General features: G+C 43.9%; 1 protein-coding gene across 1 annotated transcript; it reads right to left on the reverse strand.

Moving 5' to 3' along the window:
- Positions 1–7,473: 7,473 nt before the first annotated feature.
- On the reverse strand, positions 7,474–19,029 carry GRP (gastrin releasing peptide). Its single transcript, XM_078385198.1, has 4 exons — positions 18,826–19,029; positions 18,586–18,795; positions 14,132–14,382; positions 7,474–7,912 (listed from the first exon to the last, which is right to left on the reverse strand). The coding sequence occupies exons 2-4, from the start codon at positions 18,761–18,763 to the stop codon at positions 7,859–7,861; spliced, it is 483 nt and encodes a 160-aa protein (XP_078241324.1). The 5' UTR covers positions 18,764–18,795; positions 18,826–19,029; the 3' UTR covers positions 7,474–7,858.
- Between the last annotated feature and the right edge of the window lie 3,331 nt (positions 19,030–22,360).

Below are 22,360 nucleotides of genomic sequence, written 5' to 3' on the forward strand. Positions count from 1 at the left end.
ATCTGCATGCTTGGCAGTGCTCAAGGTGGCTGCATCTCTGATAGTCCTATGGACCTCTTTTATAATTAGTGGGCAAAGAGTTACAGGCCTGATCCAGCCCAAACTACACATGTTGAACTCTTTCATGGACGTCAGTAAGAACGGAAGCATTTTCATTGTAGGCTGGGTGGATTCTTTAGCAGGATCCTACCCAAGTTTGCTGGGCTCTCACCTGCATCCCATTTAACCTTCCTGAGACCGTCACTGAAACGATGGTTGGATATTTTTTTTTTAATTTTGCAGAATATTGTGTTAAACAAAGAAAGAATTTGGGAAGCTGCTTTATATTGAAGTCATATCCTTCGTCCATCAAGTCCAATAGAGCCAGCACTAACTGGCAGCAGTGGCTCCCCTGAATTTCAGGCAAGATTCTTTCATAGCTCTGTTTTGAGACAGTGGAGACCGAAGCATTTGCTCCACCACAAGAGTGAAGCACATCTCAGCAGTGATGGATGAACTGGGCTTTTTCTGGTCTTTTTTCCAGTTTCACATACATATTCGCAAGTCACCTTCTGATGTGCCATCACTGCATCAGACTGAAAATGTGAATGATTTTTTTCCAAAACAGACAATCCACATTTGTTTTTACACACAACTTTCATTGCCATGTATATTTTGTATACCATTTCCCTAATAGAGACATTTTTGTATATGTTTTTCCCAGAGGCATTTTTGCAAGCAACTGTCTCTAGCAGATAAATTTTTGTATGCTTCCCTCCCACATTTGCTGACCCACCATGAGCTGAATAATAAAACCCAAAAAAAGTTCGAAAGTTCGAAACATATATTATTTGTTTGGGATTTGCACATTGGATCAGTTCACTTTAACAGCAATCTTTTTTTCTCTCTCTCCCCCCACCCCAACTGAGTCCCTTATACAGTAAACTAATTTGAACTGGAAAACTGTGTGCATGTTAAAATCTCTTTTGGAGTAGCAGAACTGAAGGGGCCATGTTGCTGAGGCCATCCAAAGAAGTCACTTTTCTGAGCTCTGCCCCAAAGTCTCCCTTTGCATAAAAGGCTATGCCTTTCTCTTGGTCACACACAACTTCACCCATAGTCCAGGACGATAGAAATGATAGCCAACCTCCAGAGGATCGCAGGTTCTCTACCCCCTTTCTAAGGCCTTTTAATCTGCAGTGAGCAATGTTACATAAAGCTTTTCCTCATGATATACTATCTAGAAAACCACAAGAATTGGTTGTTCCCTGGCATTCTGTGAACCAGCTATGATTCCACCTATCTTATCAAACTCAGCTTTAGAAAACAACACTGAAATGGGGCGAAACAGGAAATATATAGATCTTGATTCAGGTCCTGTGAGGATTTGGTCCACTAAACTCTGGATTCTTATCGTTTCGAAAAGTCAAACATATGTCTCCCTGGCAGTCAAAAAGAAGAGATGTTCCAGCAACCCAGGCTTACCTGCTAGGCAGGCCTGTTTTCCCTGTGTTGCAGAGAGACATCCACAACACAGAACAGATAAAAGGTAAAGATGATGAACTCTTAAGAACCATAAGTAAGAGTAAAGACTCAGAGGAGGAAAATAGCTTTAAGGTATTAATCTAAGCTGCATCACCAAGGTCGACAAGACACCGTCTGTTGAACGAAGGCGCTTTTCAAAACTGACTCTCTCTAAATGCACTGAGGTCAGAGCAAGGTGCTGTTCATCCTGCCGAAGTATTTAAAAAGCAGACTTCAGCCCCTTGCTCCCCAACACACTCTGTGCTTCTGTGTCATGTAAACAAGAGAGGCAAATCAATATTGCAATATAAGCAGGGCCACAACAGATGCCTGAATTAGGCTGATATTGAGTGTTGGCAAACAATATTGATCCACAGGGCTTGGTCTGAATCCCTTAAGCCTGTCTTCCACTCTTGGGAAGATACCGTGAGCATAAGGATTCAACTGACCATTCAATAGGTGGACGAGAGATGAGAAGGAAAAGGTTAGAAGTAAAGTAGCTACTGGAAACAAGTTACTCAGAGGGTAATGAGGGCAAAACAAGCTGCAATCGTGAGCCAGCATGTTTCCCTTGGGAGACCTGAATTCAAATCCCCATTTGGCTGTAGAACTCCATGGGTGAGTTACTCTCACTCATCCTAACCTACCTTACAGGACTGTTGTGAAAATAAAAGTGGCAGGAGGGAGTTACAGTATATACTCTGCCTTGAGCTCTGTCTGGAGGAAAAGTGGGACATGAAGTTAATGATCAAGCAAATATTGGAAAGACTGTAATCATAGAATCGTATCATAGAACATTGGAATAATGAAGCTGGAAAGGACCTATAAGGCCATTGATTCCAACTCCCTGCTCAAGAAAGGAATAAAAAGACATCTTGAGTCTAAAGTTGTCTCCTGTCAGAAACACTGTCTGGTCCAAGTCTGATTTAAAGATAAAGAATATTAAGAAAGATAACTGCGCAGCACACCTTCACAAAACTAAATCGCTGCTGAACCATGAAATTCAGCAGGAAAAGTTGGACCACTTACTTCTTCTAATCTCCTTGAAGGCTTAAGATAAAAATGACACAGTCCTCACTTACTCCTGTTTCCTGCCGTGAGATCTATAAATAAAGGATTGGATACAAATGTACTAAATACATCTGTATATTTTTTCTGTGTCAAGCAATGAGCTTTTAGTCATCTTCTTTGGGAATAAACAAATGGGGGAAATATTTAAGAGTTATCAATGAAACACTGTGAATATTCTTAGCCAATGCTGGAGGTTTTTACAATCCTTATGCAAGGCATTTTACAATTGGTAGAGATTTTTCTTTCTTGGGCTAGTTCATAGAAAAGTGAAGTTTGAAGGGGCCTGCAAGAACTACCTGCTCAGTGCAGGATTACACTCAAAGCATATCTGCCAGGTGATTATCTAAGTTTCTCTTAAATGCCTCAAGTGTTGGAGCACTCACCAACTCCTGAGGTAACTGGTTCCACTGTTGTACAATTGTACACTGTTGTAATAATTAGGAGGTTTTTCCTGATATTCAACCAAAATCTGGCTTTCTTTAACTTGAGCCCATTGTTGTGTGTCCTGCACTCTGGGATGATCGAGAACAGATCTTGCCCCTTCTTTGTATGGCAGCCTTTCAAATATTTGAAAAGTGCTATCATATCACCCCTCAGTCTTCTTTTCTCAAGGATAAACATGCCCAATTATTTCAGCCTTTCCTCATAGTTAAATCATATTTCATAATTATGATGGCTGTTTTCCTAGTTTTTGCTTTGAAGTGTGATTTTTTTTTAAGAAAAAATGTGGCCACTATTATTAGTAGACTGATTGAAATTACATTATATTAAGGATTTCCAGGACCTGTACAGAAACATTTCTAAAATGAATATTCCAGAAAACATATATTGTCCAAGATTGCCACCTGGTGGGTCTTATTAGAATTTCATAGGAACTAATTTAAGATTCTACACTCTTATATTTCTGATTATTATGCATGAGTGTGAAAAGCTGGGCATTAAAAAAAAGCCGACAGAAAAGGGCAAATCATGCTGGGAAAGATGGAAGGCAGCAGGAAAAGAGGAAGACCAAATGCAAGATGGAGTGACTCCCTAAAAGAACCCACAGGCTTGAGTCTGCAAAAGTGGAGCAGGATGGTTGAGGACAGGACATTTTGGAGAGTGTTGATTCACAGGGTCACCCTAAATCATGGGTGACTTGATGGCACATAACAACAACAATTATTTAAGAGTGAGCAACTGTGTCACCTTAAGCCTGAAGACATGAAGACTAGCAAGTTTTGTTTGGTATAAGCTTGTATATATAAAATGACTTAGCTACGTGGCCCAAAGTTTTAACAAACACGGAAAGAAGGATGAGCAATGTGTTTTCTCAGTTCTTCCTATCCATCAGTGGCTGCTTCTCCTCCTACTTTAGAAGTTGGAAAAACAGGACATTTGTGAGAGTGAAAATAAAAAATGTAATTGGCTCAACTTAGAATTGGTTGATTATTTATGAGCAGTCTTAGTGAAAATTCAGGAGAAACAACTGATTCCTCTCCTGATTCATACTGCTCAAATGCTTTAGCTGTGGATTCTCTCCTTGGCAAGGGTTAGGTTAGATGAGCCCCAGGATAGATTTCAATTCCACTGTCCTAGGATTCAGGGATTGTCCTCTAGTCTGGTAGATATGTGAACAGAGCATGATCCTTTTTAAAACAAAGCACTTGGCCACATTAAGAAAACTAAAAGATTTGCCAAGTAAAGCAAAGTTATATACTACCCCATGGTGCTTAAAATACTCTCTGGGTTGTTTACAATTTAATTATGCAGGCCATACATTTTCGTTTAGTCGTTTAGTTGTGTCCGACTCTTCGTGACCCCATGGACCAGGGCACGCCAGGCCCTCCTTCCACTGCCTCCCAGAGTTGGGTCAAATTCATGGTGGTAGCTTCGATGACACTGTCCAACCATCTCATCCTCTGTCGCCCCCTTCTCCTCTTGCCTTCACATTTTCCCAACATCAGGGGCTTTTCCAGGGAGTCTTCTCTTCTCATGAAATGGCCAAACAATTGGAGCCTCAGCTTTCAAAAGCTCGGTCCAGATAAAACTTGGGTGTCGTTAATGTGCCATGAGACTCCTTGAGTGCATATACACTAGCTCATTATACCGATTTCATATCACTTTAACATTTCATCTCCATCTTACAAAATCCTGAAACTGGTAGTTTGCTGAAGAACATTGACTTCTCTGCTGGAGACCTCTTAGTAGCCTTGTGTTGTGCCAGAGAATTCTGAGGACCTCACCAAACTAGGAATCTTAGGATTCCACAGGATTGGGCTATGACGCTTCTTGAGGCTTGTCCAACTGCTATAATTGCGCAGCGTAAATGCACTGCTTGTTGTTTTTGCCCCAGCAAATTAATACAGAAACTTGAGCTGAGTTTCCCATGTGGAACAAAGTTGTATAAATTACATCTGAAGAAAGTAGAGTTGCAGTTGGCATACCGGTAAATCAACTCGGAGTCAACTTGGTTTTTTTTTAATGACTCAGATTTGATGCGGGACTCGGAACTCACCCACCTCTCCCTTTTTTCTGGGGGAAAGTGCTTGTTTTTAAGAGGGATTTGGATTTGGGAGTTTGGGCTCGGGAGTTGGTACCAAAGACTTCAGACTCAGATGTGGAACTCGGACCCAAAGACTGGCCAATGCCCCTGGTGATTACATTGATGATTTGTATCAGTTTTGGCTCCAATGTATTTTAAATCAATTTTCAGTCATGTGACTTTTGTATCGCTGTGCACATTCACTTTGAAAATTATTACTCTGATATAAAGTAGGGCAGCGGTCCCCAACCTTTTTGGGACCACGGACTGGCTGAGCCCCGTGCTTGTGTGGGTGCACGCAGGCACATGCGAAGTGGTCGGGGAGCGCATGTACGCCCGCCAGCACCGCATGAGCACTCCCACACCCCTTCGCGCAAGTGCAGGGCGCTCAGGCACATGCATGAAGGGGTGGGGGAGCACTCACGCCAGTGCTGGCATGCATGTCCTTGCGCAAAGCAGCTGTGGGGAGGGGAGTGCGTGCAGGAGGGTGGGAGGTCTGTCTCCGCGGCCTGGTCCAGCTCAGGCCACGGACCAGCAAAGGGCCGCAGACTGGGGGTTGACGATCTCTGAAGTAGGGGATTAAAATCGCTTCCAGAAACTACACATGAGATTTAAAATTGTTTCAATAACCAGAATGTTTGCAGTTTGTGTGGTTTCCATTGCTGCTGATCCCAGCAGATTGCCAATGATTGCAGCCTTCTCTTTCCCATTTGCTTCCAACGCTGTGTGGTATTTCTCAAGTTTTCAGGCATCCTTTGGAATGTGAACATCTTTTTTAAAAAAAAGTATGGATGACCACAAAGGCAGTATTTGAAGTAAGAATTCTACAAAGAATTAATTTAACAAGTGTGTTAAATTAAAAAGTCCCTGTCAAACACTTTTAAAAAAACTGGTGATTCCCAAAAATGTGTTGGAGACAACGCATATGGAACATGTTCAGCTTCCCCTCTTGCCATGCTCAAAGGGTCCAGGACTCACTGCAGTACAGGAGTGTGCTCAAGACACAGGCTCTATAGACCTGGATCTTGGTATATGCCTTCAGCTTCTTATTAAGCCACACTCTCTTTGTGAGTCTAGAGAACATAGTAGCTGCTTTGTCAATGCGTTTATCCAGCTCAACATCTAGGGAGAGAGTGTCAGAGATCATTTGAGCCAAGGTACACAAAGTCATGAACAACCTCCAATTCATGCATGGAGATGGTAATAGAGGGAGGTGAGTCCATGCCCTGGCCCATGACTTGTGTTTTCTTCAGGCTGATTGTTAATCCAAAAACTTTGCAAGCCTTACTAAAATGATTCATAAGTTGTTGGAGCTCTTCAGCAGAATGGGCAACAACAGCTGCATCATCAGCAAAGAGGAAGTCCCGCATGCATTTCAGCTGGATGCAATGCATGCATGTATGCAATGGAAATCCACCATGCTGAGGCCGCTGAACGTCCTGTCTTCACTAGCCCATTCCTGGGATGGAGGGATTGTTTCCTTGAGTGCTGTTGTTCTAGTTGTTGGTTTTAATTCTTGTACTTCTGAGGACCTCAAGTTTCCCGCGCATGTATTTCTGTTTCCCAAAGGGCCTGTTTTGACTACAAATCTTGTTTGCCATGAGGTATGTTTAAAGTAAATAGCAAAGTACGCTGTTTATGTACCGCCTCATAGCTCTTAAAGCACTCTCTGGGCAATTTGTAGTTTAATTATGCAGGCTACACATTATGTTTAAGAACACAAACCGTACCTTGCTAGCATCTAGTTCAGTATTCATTTTCTGAATTGATTTGTGGTCACTTCTGGGAAATTCACAAGTAGGTATTTCAGTCATGACCTATGTAAGTGAAAGTGAGTCTCTACAATGGAGACATCTCAGTATTCCCCATAATTTATTTATTTCTCAGGACTGTGTCCTTTCTCTTCTCTGTCACAGAGCTCAAGAGCTTTAAACTACTGTAAAGTCCCTAGACTCTCATCCAGGCAGGAAATGTGTCATCTTAATCAAAGTGGCTGTCTGTAAAGCTTGGAAAAGTTGCTGGTTTGGACTATAACTCTCAGAACCACCTGATCATGGTCTGGGGATTCTGGGAACTGTAGTTCAAAAAAGTTAGTTTTCCTAAACCCTGCTGTGGTTCCACAATGGCATGAAGCATGGCAATAATGTGCCTGCTTGATTTTAGGGAAGTTAAGCTATTATTAATGTTCTCACTCAGGAACCACTAAGGAGTTCTGCATACTGGATGGAGGGGGGATACTGGGAACTGTAGTCCAAATTCCCTGTATCTTCCAACCAAGGGGTACAATCTCTTGGTGGTTTTCTGAAGAGCTGTACTCTTCCAAGCTCCAAATACACTGTAGATAATCAGATCAATAAGAGCACTAAAACCCAGTGTTTTTGTTGTTGTTTAATATTATATTGATTTATTGTGAATGCTGAGATGTTGAGTGATTGAAACACAAAAGTTGTGATTGTGAAGAGAGAAAGAGAAATGGCAAAGTACCATTGGAGAACTGGAAGACTCTTCATCGACAATTATGTACAACAAAGCAGTATGAACAAGACAAACACTGCTCGGAAGTAGGGGAAGAAGCTGCCGAAGAGTGTAGTCATTGTTAGGAATAAAATGCTAGGATACAGGTATCTTCACACCAAAGGAAAACCTTGTTTAAACACAAAAGATATTTCACCAGTTATTATCATATACAACAGAATGCTCATGAAACCATAGTCTCTCAAGGATATTATTCTATGCCTTCGGTGCTGATTTACACTCTTTTCAGCTCGGAGAGGTTTCTTTTCTATCCATTGCTTGCACCAGGTAGTCCAGCATCTGAGAAAGAGAAAGAGAGAAAAAAAAGAGAAAATATTTAGAAAACAATTTTGCAAAAAATTTAGATTAGATTTATATTAGGCACCCTTCACTCTCGAGAGACTATGGTAACGTGCTCTGAATAGTGGGCTTGGAACAGCGTCTAGTGTGGCTGAGAAGGCCAAATTGGGAGTGACAATGGCTTGATAGCTTTTGATAAGTATATCTTATAGACCTGTCCAAGATATCTGGCTGCCTGGGGCACTCCGGCTTCCATACCGCAAGCCAAGGCCTTAGGACAAGATGGTAGCAAATCCAACAAGCACCTCACCCACTTCCAGACATTACGATACAGCCAGAACAGAATCATTAGCCGTTTGCAGCCCTTCCAAAACATCCATAATCTGGCACCTGCATTGCCCAATAGTAGGGCTGGCCTGAATGTGTACTAACTTATTCCACAGCCGAAACAGAAGCATCTCACTTTGCAATCTTAATTGCTTCACCTCAGTCCCACTTTATATGCTAATTACCAAGTAAATCAATAAAAAGAATCAGTCATTTATGTTGTTTGTTTGCTTGCTTGCTTATAGCCCAAGGGGCTTATAAACATAAAAATGCTACAATAACTACAGATTTTAAAAGGCCAGAAGGAAAAAAAAAACTATACGATTCAACATTTATCAGTATTAAAACCACAATCTGAAGCCATTTTTACAAAGCATTTTTAAAAAACAGATGATAGTATTACACCAGCATTCTGATATTAAGGCCAATACTTGTGGGAAAAGTGTTTCGGGGGGGATGCATTTTGAAAAAGAGAATAATCTTATTAAATTGTTTGAACTATGAATGAGAGAACTGATTAATCAGGTTGGTTTGCGGATCCTGTTTGGCCAAAGCAAAAGGAAGCCCCAAACTTTTTCCTCCTTGGTGCATCATTTTGCTTCAGCAGAACAGATGCCCACCTCCCCTTCCCACGGCCCCAGTGCCTCCCTACCTGGTCCTGCCATCCCCACCCCTGCTGCCGCCCCCACCCCTGCCACCATGATCAGAGACAGCAGGATGGCTTCCCTTCACTAGACAGGCCTGCTTCCTGTGCACCTGCGCCCGCCACCCAGTTGATCCGGGTGATCAGCTGGAGGTCGGGTGCCTGCAAAGATGGAGTGCCCAGGATCCTGGAAGGAAAGCTATGGTGGTGTGGTGGCAGCGCACTGGCAGCATGGTGGTGCAGTGTTGCGGCAGGGGCTGCATGGCAGTGGCCGCCATGTGACAGGAGCAGGTAGCCTCCCCAACAAGCACAAACTGAAAACCAAAACACGAGCCATCACAAACCTCCATGTTTCAGGTTGGTGCCCATCTCTAGTTTGGAGTGATCACTGGACAGATGTTGTCAATTCCTAATCCTTATAACAACAACCAGGTGAAGTTGACATGTATTAAAAGTACAAACACAAGACTGAAGGGCAGCCACCAGCAGGTCTAGGACCACCTCGGTCAGGGGTGGGCAAAGGGTGACCCTCCAAATGTTATTGGACTCATTGGCTTTAGCTGGCATAGCCAATGCTGAGGAAGACTCAGAGCAGCAGTTCAGCAACATCTGGAGGGTCCCTCTTTGCTCACTCCTGGCCTAGGAAGTATATACAGCAGAGGCAAAAGGCAAGCTAGCACTCTTCTTGTTACGTGTCTCTTAACTGATACATTTCACCTTTGCTGCATAGTGCGTAAGGCCACAGGCTTTAAAATGTTCTGCTCTCCGGGCAGCCTTTCTATACTGATCTGTTTATCAAGGATGAATGTGTAGTTGCCATAGAATTCCTCAGTTATATCCAAGGTTGCCCTTTCATGCTTGGAAGTCTTTTGATTCAATAGAGACTTCCACTCAAAGAAGTGGAATGAGGTGATTTCTGTCTTCCCCCCCCCTTCCATTGAGCAACCCCCTGTGACCCTCCACATCCACTCCAGAGGAACATCCTTCAGAACAGCATGGGAGGTGACTGGGGACGAGGGATCCAGAAGGAAGAATCTGTAAATATCAGCAGGAATTCTATAGAGATTTTACTGCAGATGATGAATTGCGACTAATTAGTAAAGTGCTGGCTCCATGCTTGTACGTGTAACAGGTACACAACCAGGCATACAGCTGGCACTTCATTAATTAGCTGCAATTTGCCACTGTGACTTATATATGTTCACTTACCCAACAGTAAAATCCGAACAGGATTTTGGCCAATATGTCCCTCTCGATTCTACAGACATACTTCGGTTTACGAACGCCTTGGTTAACGTAATTTTTGGTTTACGAAGCAAAATCCATGGAAAATAATTCCTCAGTTTACGTTTCCCCCCCCCCCCATTTTTTTTCAAAGTACAGTACGTATGAAGAAAGTTCCCCCAGGATGCATTGTGCCTAGAGGTTTGTAGCGCTGCTCCCGTTCCTATGGCAATTGGCGTTTCAGTTTATGAATTTTCCGCATTACGTAATGTACCGAACACATTAAATTCGTAAACTGAGGTGTGCCCGTATTCAGTTTAGCAAAGGCCAACAGGAACAGAAAGACAGTATAACTTGAGGCTTTTCATGTAGCTCAGTGGATTGGAACACCTGTCTACACAGATATGGGCTGGACATCTAAATCCCCATTCTGCATCCCAGGACAGGGGCCAGTCCAGATCACCCTGGAGTGTGTGTGGCTGATGGAGTGGGTACTGTGCCACTCCAGAACAAAAGGGAGCTACTGATTGTTCCCAAACATCTTCATAGCAAAAATCACATTGCATGCATAAAACTTAACATATCAGAGAAAACTGTGTGGGCCTTCTCACAGACAGTTCCCTTTTCAGCCCTTCTTGGTTTGAAACACAGGTAAAACAAGCATCTCCTATTAGTAATCTCAGCTACAGAATGGATCCGGAGAATCCACTGCTGTGCGGTTCGTTTTTATTCACTTACACACATGCAAATTCCACTGAGTCAATGAGTCTGCTCAAGCTGGGACTAGCAAGAGTATACTGACTTAGATACGTAAACTACAATTTATGAAAAAAAATATTTCTGGAATACAACCTCCCAAATCTCCAGGTGACTGTGTTTGCTGGGAGTTGCTGGGAATTTTAACTGCAGACATTTAGTATTTCAAAGTTCAGGTTTATATTGGGGGTTTAAGTCGGCCTTTTCCTGACAGTATAGATTAAACTATTATTAAATCAGTTGTTCCAACAGAAGGCAGGACTAGAGCCAATGGGCGGAAATTGTTAGGAAATAAGTTTTGATTCCTCCTCTAAGAAATTATTTATTTAATTTGCCTTGATTCAAAAATCACACTGCACTATCCCCATCCGCCCATGTAGATCGACAGTCCCTCTCTTCCACAAAGGAGGAAAAGTGGAAAGTACATCAAGTTGTGATATGTATGTATAAGCGAGTGGCTTGTGACTGGAGCTGCTCATTTAGCATAATCCCAAGTAGAAAGCAATGACCACAGACTGGCCTGGCAGAAAATTAAATCAAAATAATCAGAAGGTGGTGGCTGTTTACCTCCCAAGACAGCATGATAAATGACAGCTCATAGCAGGAGGCAGAGCTGCTACAAATTATTTATGTTTTCACAAAGCTAAACAAAACACAGCGTGGGTTGGGAGGTACAATCAAAGCTTTGTACACCATCCAAAGGCGTTTGCCATCTCCAGTAACCAAACCCAGTCATCTTGGAGACACGACTTGGTTTGACGGATCATAAATCTCACCCCAGATAAGAAATTTCCATAGGTTTAACTATATGAATTTTCTTCTAAATCCCAAGTCTATCATGGAGGTGTCATCAAACATGTGAAAATTTAACCATGGTTTTGGGGCCACAGTTTTAGTATCACCATGGGAAATGTGAGGTTTGCCAGTCATTTTTCCCCCCAGAAGACACAAGCTTTGGCAACACTCGGGAAGATGGGGTCAATCCTAGGCCCTGCTATGAAGACCCTCTTGTTTCCTTGCAGATGTGCAGTTCACACTTTGGTAGAGAAGGATTTCTACCAGAACAGTAGACATGTTCTCAGATGGTCACAGAGACAGTGGTACATTGAATTATTACTCTAACCAGAGTAGACCTCCTGGATCAATGGGACTTGCATTAAGCGTTGAGTGACTTCACAAAATCCCATTAATCCAATGGACTTGCTCTAGCTAGGAATAACAATTATATGTTCATAATGTCCATATAAGATCAGATAATGTAGCATCATTCCATCCCTTTCATTAATTATCATTCTGATAAGGTTTTAAGACACCTGTGCTATCTAGCGGTCCTCTTTATACACTGGAGAAAATGAAAAGCCATTAAGCAACCCTGTTTTGCATGTATAAGATTTCAACATTCATTCCCTTGTGTCTTCACACCAAATACAATTCGTAGTGGACAGAGAATAGAGAAAACCTCCTTTCTGTTTGGAATTTGGAAGTAGCAAGAAATCTCCTCCAGATTTGTAAATGTAAGTAGTTTGAGTGTTAAAAGATGTGGAGGAGAGGCTATCACCCATTTAAAAGGGGAATCAACACTTCTGGACGTTTCCAGTAGCAGCAATTCGCCTTTTTTGCTGGAAAAAAAGTGGGCAGTGGTCTCGGAGATATCAAGGAGCATCAGAAACAGCCTTAGAGGTATACTGCGGCCATCCCTGGATCAAGATGGAGCACAATTCAAAGTTTGTGGTCCCCCCGGCTAAATTACAGTTTCCAGAAACCCTCAGTCAGCCGTGGTCATGATGTCTATGATGGGGATCAATAGTCTCAAGCAGTAATTTCCCAAACTCTAATGTCTGAACTGGAATTAAAAAGGGGGGCTTGTTCTTTTCTGCACACTCCATAAGGGCCTGAAGAAGAAGAAGAAGAAATTCTGCCAGGTTGTCAGCTTCCTTGAAAGATGGGGTTGGAGGGCAACCTAGTAATCAAACCAAATTAAAAATGAGTTTAAAATGTAAAACAGATAACATTATGAACTGCTGGATAGCTCAGGAGCTTAGGTATCTGGTTGTGCACTGTGAGTTCGATTCCCCATTGTGCCTCTCTGACAGAGGTTAGAACTCAACGATCCATAGGGGCCTTTCCAACTCTGCAGTTCTAAGATGACAATAACCCAGATTAAAATACAGTTGAAATATACAGTATATCCATAGGTACAGGCTGTAGGTATGACTGGTCAGTGCAAACCATTTTATTTAAACCCTTTAAGAAAATTGCAGTAATAATATTTGTCTGAGACTTCAGGAGAAACTGAGAGGCTTGCTATGTGGGTGTTTATTACACTCTGAAGCCCCTCGGTGCCATACCTGGGATCGCTCTGAAAAACATCAACTGCACAATGTTCTTGTTAGAGCATTCCAACTGCCCCTAATGGAGACCAAACCATCGCAGAGGGCTGTCCTGGAGCCTACTGTTTATTTAGAATGATTAGGATTAGTCCAAATAAATATGATTTTTTTTGTTGCTGTGCGATCGTCTAGATTGCTTCAGTGTGGGATTGAGAGGAATACTCTTCCTACACATCAGAGGTGATGTGTAGAGGTGAGTGTAGTCTGGATGTGACTGTGATGGCACCTACTTTGAAACAACAAACAAAAAGCACTCATAACTTAATTTTTTCATTAAAATAAACTCTTCCACTATTGTGTTGCATCGCTAAATCACTATGTCACTTACCAATTTTTTTAAAAAAAAGGATAAAAAGAGAAATGCGGGGCTGAAATATGGCACTCTGTACCCCACCACCTTTTGTGTGTATAAAACACCAGCATTTAATGCGCACCTGCAAGCAAATGGAAGCAGGCTGTTTCTCAACCAGCTCATAGCTACTGCAAAAGAAAAGACAGGAGGCAGGCAGGGAGTGAGAAGAGGAGGGGCATACCATGAGCAAAACAGACCAAACCAAAGTGATCTAACACCGACATCCCTCTAGTGGCTAGTTCTAGTAATGCATTTGGAAAAAAAAATCAGTTTTCCCCCTTTACCATTCTATCTATCTATCTATCTATCTATCTATCTATCTATCTATCTATCTATCTATCTATCTATCTATCTATCTATCTATCTATCTATCTATCTATCTATCTATCTATCTATCTATCTATCTATCGTTCACTATTATCCACGGTTTCAGTATCCACAGGGGAGCTTGGAACCAATCCCCAGTGGATATGGGGGTCCTACTGCATTCACAATTATTAGCAACAGAGTTATCAGAGGTTACTTACATCCTTAAGACTGCTGTTGTCCTCCGCCTCCCAACTGCTCTTGGCTGAAAATGGCAGTTCTTCTCTGAGGACTTGAGCACTTCGGTTTTCATTCCCCTCCAGCAGTCGGAGAAACTCCTTGAAGGTGTCTTCCCACCGCAAATAGTCTCCCAGCTGCTTAATGTTGTCAGGAAGCGAGGAGAGGCGTGGCTCACTTCGTTCTTCATAGATATAAGGAAAATCTCCTGTGCTCTTTTTCCCCATGAAATGCCCTGGCAAAGGAATCAGAATGCCTTTAAATTGGCACAAATGAACATCAAGGAACACCTACATTGGATGAGACTGTATTCGGGTTAAACCATATGATAGGTTTAGCATGTTTTTAGAAATGTGTGCCATTTTCCTCACCTCCATATTTTGCATTTAGTTTACTTCGGAAAATAAACATGGGCTTAAACTGCAATCCTAACTGGCAAGACATGCATCCTGCAGTGCAAGGGGAAAGAGGCTAATTTTTAGCTGCTCCGCTGCCACTCAGGATGATCACCGCTCCACTGCAAATGATGCCATTCATTCTTCTCTAAATGTAAGATTGGGGGGGGGATGTCTGGGCAAAGAGAAAGCACACCAGTAAAACTCCACTTTTATTTCAAGGAAAATAAAACATGGTTCTAGTTCTCATGACTGCAAGGACATGCTTGAGAGCATACCAACCATCCTCAGTTAAATCTCTTAAGCCAAAGAGACGGTCATGGAATAAAGCAGTTGTTCTCAGCCTTGAGTCTTCAAGGTAAGGTAAAGGTAAAGGTTCCCCTTGACAATTTTTGTCCAGTCGTGTTCGACTCTAGGGGGTGGTGCTCATCCCCGTTTCCAAGCCATAGAGCCAGCGTTTTGTCCGAAGACAATCTTCCGTGGTCACATGGCCAGTGCGACTTAGACACGGAACACTGTTACCTTCCCACCGAGGTGGTCCCTATTTATCTACTTGCATTTGCATGCTTTCGAACCGCTTGGGTCTTCAAACAACTCCTAAAAACCCTGGTCAGGGCAGCTCATGGTGAAGGCTTCTGGGAGTTTTAGTCCAAGAACATCTGGGGACCCAAGGTTGGGAACCACTGGCACAAAGCATCTGTATACTGCACTGTTCTTTAACTCTCTCTCTCTCACAATCAGAAGCAGAACTTATTAAGAAGCAAATGCAACCTTTGTGGTATTCATTCCACAGAATTCACCTTCTCTTGGGAGTGGAACCTTGGATGAGTTCTGTTTTTCCATTACTGCAGAGGGTAGGTGGCCCTGACTGCAATCAAAGAAGCTCTAAAGGGAAAGTTAAGCTTTTAGATCTTTCTTCTTCACCTTCCTCCCTTCCTCCCCATGTCCCTCTTGAAACCTATTGCCCCTCCACAAAATGAATCCATTTTGTTTTTAAAATAAAAGTTAGCCTCTAGAAATAGTGAATATTGTTGTGCAAACCTTGAATCCATCCTTCATAAGCTCTTGTTCATCTCACTGTTGCCTGGGATGTGTATAAACCGCACCTAGAAACTGTCTAGGGTGTTGCTTCCAGGTGGAAATCATTCATTCCGTGAATAATCTGCAGCTTGTTTTGTTGCTTTGCAAATCTGCATGTAGGAAATCTGTTGTTTTCTTGTACTCATCCAAGCCTGGAATGCATTTCTCAAAACTGGGACCCACATAAGACCACACCCTTACACTTTGTGCTTAAGCGAAAAGCTGTCTTGGAGGTACTGATTTCCGTGCTAAGGCTGCTGAAAGTGGATTCAAATTCACACTTTCCTCTTGGTGGGAATCCACTCTAAATAAGGCATGGTTGTTTAAGGGTGTTAAATATCAGTCAGTCATCCAGCCATACACTGAAACCTTTTGAAATTGTAGGGTTTCAGGCTTGTCAAGGTGACAGGGTAGACAGCACAGATGATGCATCTGACTGTTATGTATTATAAGCCATCAAGTCAGAATTCACTTATAGAGCATCAAGCAAGTGAAATATTAAAGGAGTGGTTTTACCCCTTCACAAGGGAGTTTCTAAAGCTGAGTGAGGATTAGAACCCAGGTCTCCTGGGTCCTAGTCCATCATTCCATCCACTACACCACACGGGGTATCTGATTAGGTGATCTTTAATATGCCTGATTAATCTTGTTTTTCACTTCATTATTTGGGATTCAGCTCGCCGGTACAGGAGTATCACAAGTCCTGACTTTTTTTTTACCTGAATGGTCTGCTGGATTAAGAAACAAGAATAAGAATCCCCCAAAATAGATTCCGTGCACCAGATCGCCTTACTAAATGGAACCCGCCAGAAAGAGTAAATTCACATAACATATTTTAATCCACACAAAGCGTCCCATCATTTGGGTAAGTGTAGCTGGACCATTTGGAAGTCAATTGATTGACTTGGAAGTAAAGTAGGAAGATCAAAGAATAATCAAGTAAAATGAGGCTACTTGGATACAGGATTTTTGTGTGTGTGTGACTGTGAAGAAACTCAATCAATGTAGCTCTTATGAGCATGCAAGTTTTGCTCCATCACATGCACAAAAGGTCTAGCAAACAGCCAAGATAATGCTATTGTAGTAATACACTTCTAGCCAAAACAGTCTAGTCATCGTGACATTTTAATTAGTTTTTAATTTTACCTATATTTCATATGTGTTCGTAATTTTAAGTTGTGTAACATCTTGATAGGATAGAAATTCATCATTCATGATGGCAGGAAGGAAGCAGAGCTGACTCGAGACATTCTGCTGCCTGATGTGACCAAATGTCTCCTCCCCACAGCTGGACTGGCAACTGAGTTTTGTTGAAACTTGGCAAAGAGATGATGCCCTCTACCACATCCGAGGCTATGTTAGGGGTACCCAAAGGGATTCCCTGGCAGAGACACAACTCTGACTTCTGAGAAAAAAAGACAGGAGACCAGAAGGAACCGAGTAGGGTTTTGGGCGACTGTCCAGCTCTCCCCGGAAAGAAGTATCTTTGTCCATAGTGTACGTAGTCACACTCTTCACTTTTATGTCACTGTGATTCATACGAAGCAGGTTTTACCTGCAGAGTTTTAAAGCCCTATAAAAAGTGATCATTACATGCCCTTTTTCTAATTTAAAAACAAAGCAAAACAAAAGAAGTCTTGGAAGATTTTCAACAGCGGAACAATGAAGATGTCCTTTTTACCCTTTTCTTTTCAATGTCTTTGCTGCTTAACATTTTCTACCACCACCCTTTAAAAAATGTATTGCCAGGAAGGAAAAAAAGCTCAGGGGAAGGATAGCTCTGTATGGGGGGGGGGGGGCTGAAAAGGACTAAACTTCATCTGCAGTGGCTGAAAAGGACTAAACATCATCTGTCCATAAGGGCAATCTTTTGAGCTAAAATTGCTTGGATTAAAACAGTGATATATGGCATAGGTGTTTAAAGTTGAGGTTGACTCAAAGAATATATAGACAATAGTAAAGCTTCTACCATTCACTTCAAACTCTCTTGAATAAACCACCCTCTGTCTCCAATCAGTTAATATGATCAATGGCACAGAGCAGGGGCGTAGGGAGTAAGGGACAAACTAGCTGGAACTCTGAATACAGTACTCCACTTTTCAACCCACCTTTGTTTGCTTTGCAATACCTACTGACAGAAGGATCTATTTTTCTAAGTGCAGAACCAGACAATATATATAACCGGTAATTAAAAAAGAGAAACCCTTAACTGCTAAAAGCATCTGAGTGCATATCAAGAGCTTTTCTCACCTCACATAATTTTCAAGTTAACTTGCTTTGTTTTTGGGATTGGCACCAGAGTTCTGAACTGATTTCTCAAGCCTAAAAGACTGTCTGAACCATGTCTCTCCAACACTAAGACACACCTGGCACTAAGGAGAGGTTTTCTATAAAATCTGCTTCTCCTCTGAATGCCACGACATGGCAGTAAATTCCCGATACCCATTCTATGATGCGTGAAGCAGTTTCTTTTCCAAAGATGGCACGTTGGAGAAGAAACAACGAAGATTGGACAGCCTGGACCCTTGAAATGAAGGTCCCTAATTGTTCTGAGAAGTGGATTGACTAGGTCGGGAGAAGACTTTAGGGATGCGTTCTAAGCTGGAGGTTTGGTTCACTGGAGCAAGAGGTCTCCAAAATTTGGGGCACCGGATTAGAACCGGCTTCCTGAGCCCCCCCCCCCTCACTCAGAGATAGGAAAAGTTACTTTTTCGGTTTGAATTATTGCTGTGTTGCTGTAGGAATCTGGGCGTTGAATTCCCAAAAAGTAACTGCCTCTCCTAAGACGTTTTCCCTTCCCTCGCAACCCGTCCTGTCTCTCTCTTCCCCATCAAAAGTCGAGGTTATGTAAGCGCTCTGGGGGCAGAGATCCCGGAATTCATGCCCCCGGGCGATCTCCGCCCAAGCCCCGACGGTGCGGAGCCCAAAGGAGCCCCCCGGCCGGCTTTCGCCCGCTCACTCACCCACGGCCCAGTGGCTGCCCCGGGGGTAGATCTTGGCCATCGGCGGCGCTCCCTCGTTGCCCTGCAGGGGCGCGGCGCTGCCGCTCCGTCCATCCAGGAGCAGGGCGAAGGCGAAGAGACCCAAGAGCGAGAAAAGCCCGCGGGTCTTCCTGAGGAGCGGGGACTCCGGGCGCGCCATGCTCTCGAGGCAGCGGCGGCTCGTGGCGGGGCCTCGACGGAGTGCGGCGGGCGGCGCGGGGCTCGGGCAAGGAGGGCGAGCCTGGCACCGCGGGGGCTGGGGCTCGAGGCACTGGACGGGCGCTGAAGCAGGAGGGGCTCGGAGCGCGGTTTGGCATCTGCCTCGCCGGCTGACCCGCCTTTATACCTAGGCTGGGCGAGGTGGCGCGAAAGGTCAGGCGCCTGACGCGCCTCCCCTCGAGGGGGGCTCCGGGAAGGCGGGCGGGCCGGCGGGCGGGCGAGAGGTGGGGGGGGGCTGCGACCGCCGCGCCTCCGCCCTCCTGACTGGCTGGCGGGACGGAGCGGCTGGACGGCGGCGGGAGCGGGGCGGGCAGCCCAGTCCAGCCTCCCCGCCCACCCGGCCGCCCCGAAGGAGCTCTCCCCCGCTTCCTGCGTCGGCAGCCTCAGCCTGGACGTGTTTCTTCGGAACGAAACCCCCGCCGGCTTCAATGAGGCGGTCTCGCCCCACAGGCGGAGATGAGGGTCCCCAGGCGCTTCGTCTCAGGGCTGGACGGGGACGCGCCTTTCCCTCCCCCCCCCCCCAGCCCCACTGCCCTCAAGTGTGAAGCAGCCGCACGACGTGGGCCGTCCCTTCCTATAGGTGCGCCCCCCGCTCGGAAGGCAGGAAGGAGCCGGTGGAAATGCTACCTGCGCCCGCACGAATCCGCCAAAACCCCATAAAACTGGAGAAGAGGGGAGGGAGGGGGAGGGAGCTGTTGTTTTATCGACGTATGTGGGGGAGGGGGGCTGTTCATCCCCACTCAGGCCCCGCTTACATCCCCGCAATCAGCCCGGATCAATCGTACTAAACAGAAGGTACCCCGGAGCATGTACAGAGTGCCCACCGAGTCAGCATTTCTCAGAATGACCAGCTGATCCTCATTTTAAATGCGTTGGAGCGACATGGAGTAGGGCTTTTGAAGGGGATGAGGAGAGGTGAGGGTGGGGGCTTAATTCCAGTTAGGGTCAGGGCTGTACAGTTGTACATGTCCTTAGAAGCAGAAGTTGGGTAAGAGGAAAAGAACTGTTTATTCCAAAAGAATCTTGCGTCAGTCTGCCTTTGGAAAGTTAGCCTGTTTTTTTTCTCTTTTTTTGATCGGACAATTGACAGATTGCATAGCTTCCTTTGTATGTCTGATGTCCTTGGCCATGGAGCACTGAAAGATTTGCAAGCCTGAAGGTATAACTTAAGAAGAGGCATTTGCCTTAACTGATCTGACCCTCAGCCTCCACTACAGAATCTGTTGACAATGCCAGACTGCAATATGAAGAGGAAGACTAGGCTACCTTAAATCTTAATAAACTGAAGGTGTGTCTCTGAGCATGTATCAAATGTATTTAATTTGTTTTTTTGGGGGGGGGGGCTCCCACAACCATCCCTTACAGTCTTCACCAAAATCTGATGGAAGGGTGGAGGGACAGAAGCTTTCATTCCTTCTGCAAAACCAGTCTTGATAACCAATAAAACTCTGTGAAGAACCTTCCTTCTAAAGCAGTGGTTCCCAATCTTGGGTCCCCAGATGTTTTTAGACTACAACTCCCATAAATCCTCACCACTGGCTGAGCTGGCCAGGACTTCTGCGAATTGTAGTCCAAGAACATCTGGGGACCCAAGGTTGGGAATCACTGTTCTAAAAGGAATCCTTTGGTAAGTGTGGATGGTCACTGATGACAACATAACGTTAGTTGAGCCTGTCACCTAATACAGTGGTCCCCAACCTTGGGCCTCCAGATGTTCTTGGACTACAACTCCCAGAAGCCTTCACCACCACCTCTGTTGGCCAGGATTTCTGGGAGTTGATGTCCAAGAATATCTGGAGGGCCAAGGTTGGGGACCACTGACCTAATACATTAATACTTTGCCTTTCTAAGCTTTGTCCCTTCATACGTCACTGTCTTCCAGACTGTCTGCACATTTGGCCAACCAAATATTCTTGCAGAAATGGTCCAACTCAGGGTATGTCTGCTTCATAATTCATGGAATAATTCATATAGGTTCTTGTCCATTGTAGTAGTTCTTTTGTTTAATTTTGTATTGAACTTTCAGACTTAATTTTGCCAAGACCCTGTCCTATTGATCTCAATGTTTTTATGATTTATTATAGACTTGGCACCTGTTCTGAGCCCCAGACAGATTTCACCATAGTTTCCTCTTTTCCTTCTTCTTTTTTGCTCTCCAAACAAGTCCAGTTGCAAAACCCTGATATTTTCTGATGAATACACAAACCCCCACTCCCACCATGCTGTTGCGTACCATTTGTCTGTATCGTTCCTATTCATTAAACAAGCCCCCTCCAAAGAGGAGCAATCAATAGGTGGATTACCTTGTCTAAAGCAACCCCCTTCTCCCCTCCCCTTTCCAGAAACCTCCCCACCCATAAAGGAAGGGGGGATCTTTGTTTCCCCCCATGGTTGGTGAGACTTGATAAGCCATCCCCTTATCAAAACAGGGGAAGGGTCTCTGCATTTTAGGAATTAATGGCCCTGATAACCAGATTGATGGAGCCCTGCACACTCTTTTATTGTTCGATGCATAGTTTTTTATGCCTGCAGCCTCGGAGAGATACTGTACTGGGAACATCTCTATACAAACACCCACCATACATGTTTTGGTCTGTTAATGCCGAGTGCCATTCAGTTTTCTAAACACATCTTTCATTTGTGCGTTCTCTCCCTCCCTCCAGCCTCACACGTTTCCTTTTGCAAACAAGTGTACAGTAGTTTGCTTTAGAGGGAAAAGGGAGGAATTCTGACAGTATCTCTGCTAGCATGTTGTTCCTCGTATGACTTTGCCATGAATAACTCCTAATCTGTGTAATGCCTGTACCTCAACGTTCGGTCAACACAGAGGCACATTGGCTGCTTTTGAGTGCTGACAGGTTGTGTCTGCAACTTTCAATGTGCATTATGTATGATCAAACCTTTATTCTGTCTCCCTTTGTTTAATTTTCTCTGGGCGTCCCACCCCAGTATTGATTTAAGAGTTAAAACACATTATGTATTTCCTTCCTAAAAAAAAGTTTTCCTGGCAACTTGTAGAATGCGCGAACATTCACCTTTTTAAAGATACTGGCCAGAATCCTACTGGGATTTTACTGGAGAGTAAAGGAACTCATATGTGGTAATTTGTAACATAGTGCCACTTGCGTGCCTGGATCACATGCCTGGTATCTCATAGTTTGTAATATTTGTCTTATGCAATCTGAAATAGCTACCTTATGCAATTTCACTTACTCAGGAGTAAAATCCAAATAGGATGCTGGCCATGCCTTGATACTGTTGTTTCCTTGAACGGTGTCCTTGAGCAAGCAGCTTCTTCCTTTGGGCTGAAGGGATCGTCCCATCCCATCCCATCAAAGATCACAGACAAAATAATCTATGAGGCTGGATATCAACCATGTTGTGCACATTAGGGGCAAGAGAAAATGGTGGTGAGTGACGACCGTTTTAACAAATAAGTGAAGCTTTTCATGAGAAGTACTGAGAACATGTCCTGGCACAATTAAGAGGTATGCAGTTTTTGAGACTGTAAAGGAAGGAATTTGGAAGTTTAGATTTA

This window comes from Pogona vitticeps, chromosome 2 (genome assembly GCF_051106095.1).
Source record: "Pogona vitticeps strain Pit_001003342236 chromosome 2, PviZW2.1, whole genome shotgun sequence".
NCBI lineage: Eukaryota > Metazoa > Chordata > Lepidosauria > Squamata > Agamidae > Pogona > Pogona vitticeps.